We start from the raw sequence: 2,460 nt of genomic DNA on the forward strand, positions 1-2,460 counted from the left end.
AGTGGATAAAAAAGCTATGGTACATTTACACCATGGAATACTATGTAGCAGTAAAAAAGAAGAATCTCTTACCCTTTGAAAAATCGTGGAGGGATCTGGAGACTATCATGCTAAGTGAATAAGTCAGTCAGAGAAAGACAAGTATCACATGATCACACTCATATGTGGAATCTAAGTAACAAAATAAACTGATGAACGGAGCCGATCCAGAGATAGGAAAGCATGGAAGAGTGCGGAATCTCAGTGGGAAGGTGGGGGAAAGGTGGTGGGTGGTAAGTAATCAACCAAAGACTTTGAATGCATATATGCATAACCATGGACACAGACAATAGGGTGCTGAAGGCCTGAGGCAGGAAGGGGGCTGGGGGTGGGGCTGGGGGCTGGGAGAAAAAAGGTGACATATGTAATACTTTCAACAATAAAGAATTATTAAAAAAAAATATTAAGGCCCAGCTAGTGTGGTTCTGTTGAGTGTCAACCCATGAATCATGAGGTCACTGTTTTGATTCCTGGTCAAGGCATAGGCCTGGATCCCTGGTGGTAGGGGATGCAGAAGGCAGCCAATCAATGATTCTATCCCTCTATCCCTCTCTTTCTCTCTCTAAAATCAATAAAAATGTATTTTCAAAAATTAAATTTAAAAATATAAATAAGTTTCACAGACAAAAAGAGAGGCATTATTACCTAAACCGGACAGATAGATTTCTTTTATCATACTGATTCTCCATCCTTTTTTGGAAGTGAAATAGTCTTAGATAAAACCACATCTACAGAAAGTGAGAAATGGAATTGTGAATAAATGTGACTATATCAGAGTGTGATGAATTGTTTGTAGTTTTGTGAACAGCGATGAAGAAGCTCAGTTACATGACCTGTTTGAGTCAAAGGTATGGGAATCCACAAAGTACTTTGGAGAGTTTACTATACTGAATATTTAGATATTTATTCTGAGATGTCTCCTATTAGAATCTACACCTTCATTTTCCCATTAATACTGTGTTGTATGAAAGAACAGAACATGCAAACTATCTATGAATATAGCAGTAGAAAGATGAATCGCAGTTTCTGAAGAGGCTTTGAGATCTTTTTGCTATAAATTGTGTCATAGAGAAAGATAATTCCAAACTCAGAAACCCCCACATAACCATACGAGAGGCACTTCGCTAGGTCAATGCACTTTATTATTTCTGCTCAACTAGAGATTCACATGAATACAACTTTGGAACACACTTCAGGCAACCATTTTCTGTTTTTCTTAGTAGTGGTCATCCTTTCACTACAGGCATTCATCCTCCGAACACATTCAACATGTGCTCAGTTACATGACCTGTTTGAAACCACACCTCAGAGCACTGTCTCTGAACCTAGCCCGCGTTGCCTGTGCATGGTGTCAGGAGAAGAGAGGGAGGCGGATGATTAAGATGAGTAGATCAAAATTACCATTCTCAGTTTGGACCTAGAAGAGTCAGTATGGAGAGGGGTATATCTTCCCACTCTCAACCCTTAGATAATACTCTTCTTAGGCTGGTGGAGGAAGATATCTTCCTAGTGGCTGGCACTTTTCTATTTGCCAGGTATTTCCAAAATACTATTTACATAATCAGGAATAATTTCTCCAATATCATTTTGCCATCGACAAGTAATAAGAGCATATCCCTTCTTGTAAGTTGTTTCATACCGACAGCCTGGCATGTTAATTCCCTCTTTCAATGCACAGTGCGCTCCTTCTATTTGTTCCTTGGTCTTGTGACATTTCCTAACGCCATTCTTACATGCCACATACTTGGTGTGACAGGTCTTTTGCAACTCCTCATATGCTATGTCGAGGAAGAAATGTTCTTTCTTACAGTAGAATCTGTTGTGGATATTTCTGAATAAAATTTCATGAGTACACAGGTAATCATACTCTAATTTGTAATTAGGTTCAAGCATGACATGCTTTTGGAAACTCTCTTTGGTAGGTGGTCTGGTAGGCCCTGTACTATATAATTCACCGATATAATCTTTAAATTTTTCGTCCATCTCATCTGAGAAACCATGTTTATCAAGCATTAGAACCTGCAGTGGAAGTGGCTGCAGCAGCAGGAGCAGCAGAGGCAGGGACTGTGAGGTGAGCAGGGTGCACATATTTTCCTGTTGGGAATACAAGAGATATAGAGATACGTTCTGCTGTGATACTGTGCTCCTTCTATTCCTGGGCAGGCTCCATTTTCACCACCTATTGCCTTTGTGAGCTCTAAGACTTTGACCCATTTTAAAATTGACAGCTCAGAATCTAAGTACCTCTGAAATATAGACTAAAAACTGACCTTACAAGACCTAGGTTCAGTCTAGAAGACTGTGGATAAGAAAGGGAAAGGTGAAGGAAGGAGGGAGAGAAATGAGGAAAGGGAGGGGGATAAAAGTCAGAAGGGAGGGAAGGAAACAAGAAAGGAATAGTAGTGATAGAGAGCAAGGGAT

At 39.9% G+C, this 2,460-nt stretch overlaps 1 protein-coding gene across 1 annotated transcript; it reads right to left on the reverse strand.

Moving 5' to 3' along the window:
• Nucleotides 1-1,563: 1,563 nt before the first annotated feature.
• Nucleotides 1,564-2,127, reverse strand: RNASE9 (ribonuclease A family member 9 (inactive)). Its single transcript, XM_070405893.1, has one exon. The coding sequence runs from the start codon at nt 2,125-2,127 to the stop codon at nt 1,564-1,566; it is 564 nt and encodes a 187-aa protein (XP_070261994.1).
• Nucleotides 2,128-2,460: the final 333 nt, after the last annotated feature.

The sequence above is a fragment of the Myotis yumanensis genome, unplaced genomic scaffold (genome assembly GCF_028538775.1).
Source record: "Myotis yumanensis isolate MYYU_CA2020_CCGP unplaced genomic scaffold, mMyoYum1.0.hap1 SCAF_1, whole genome shotgun sequence".
NCBI classification, from domain to species: Eukaryota; Metazoa; Chordata; class Mammalia; order Chiroptera; family Vespertilionidae; genus Myotis; species Myotis yumanensis.

Excerpts from the sequence above, each read along its gene's own strand:
- RNASE9 (XM_070405893.1), bottom strand. The coding sequence starts at position 2,127 with ATGTGCACCCTGCTCACCTCACAGTCCCTGCCTCTGCTGCTCCTGCTG.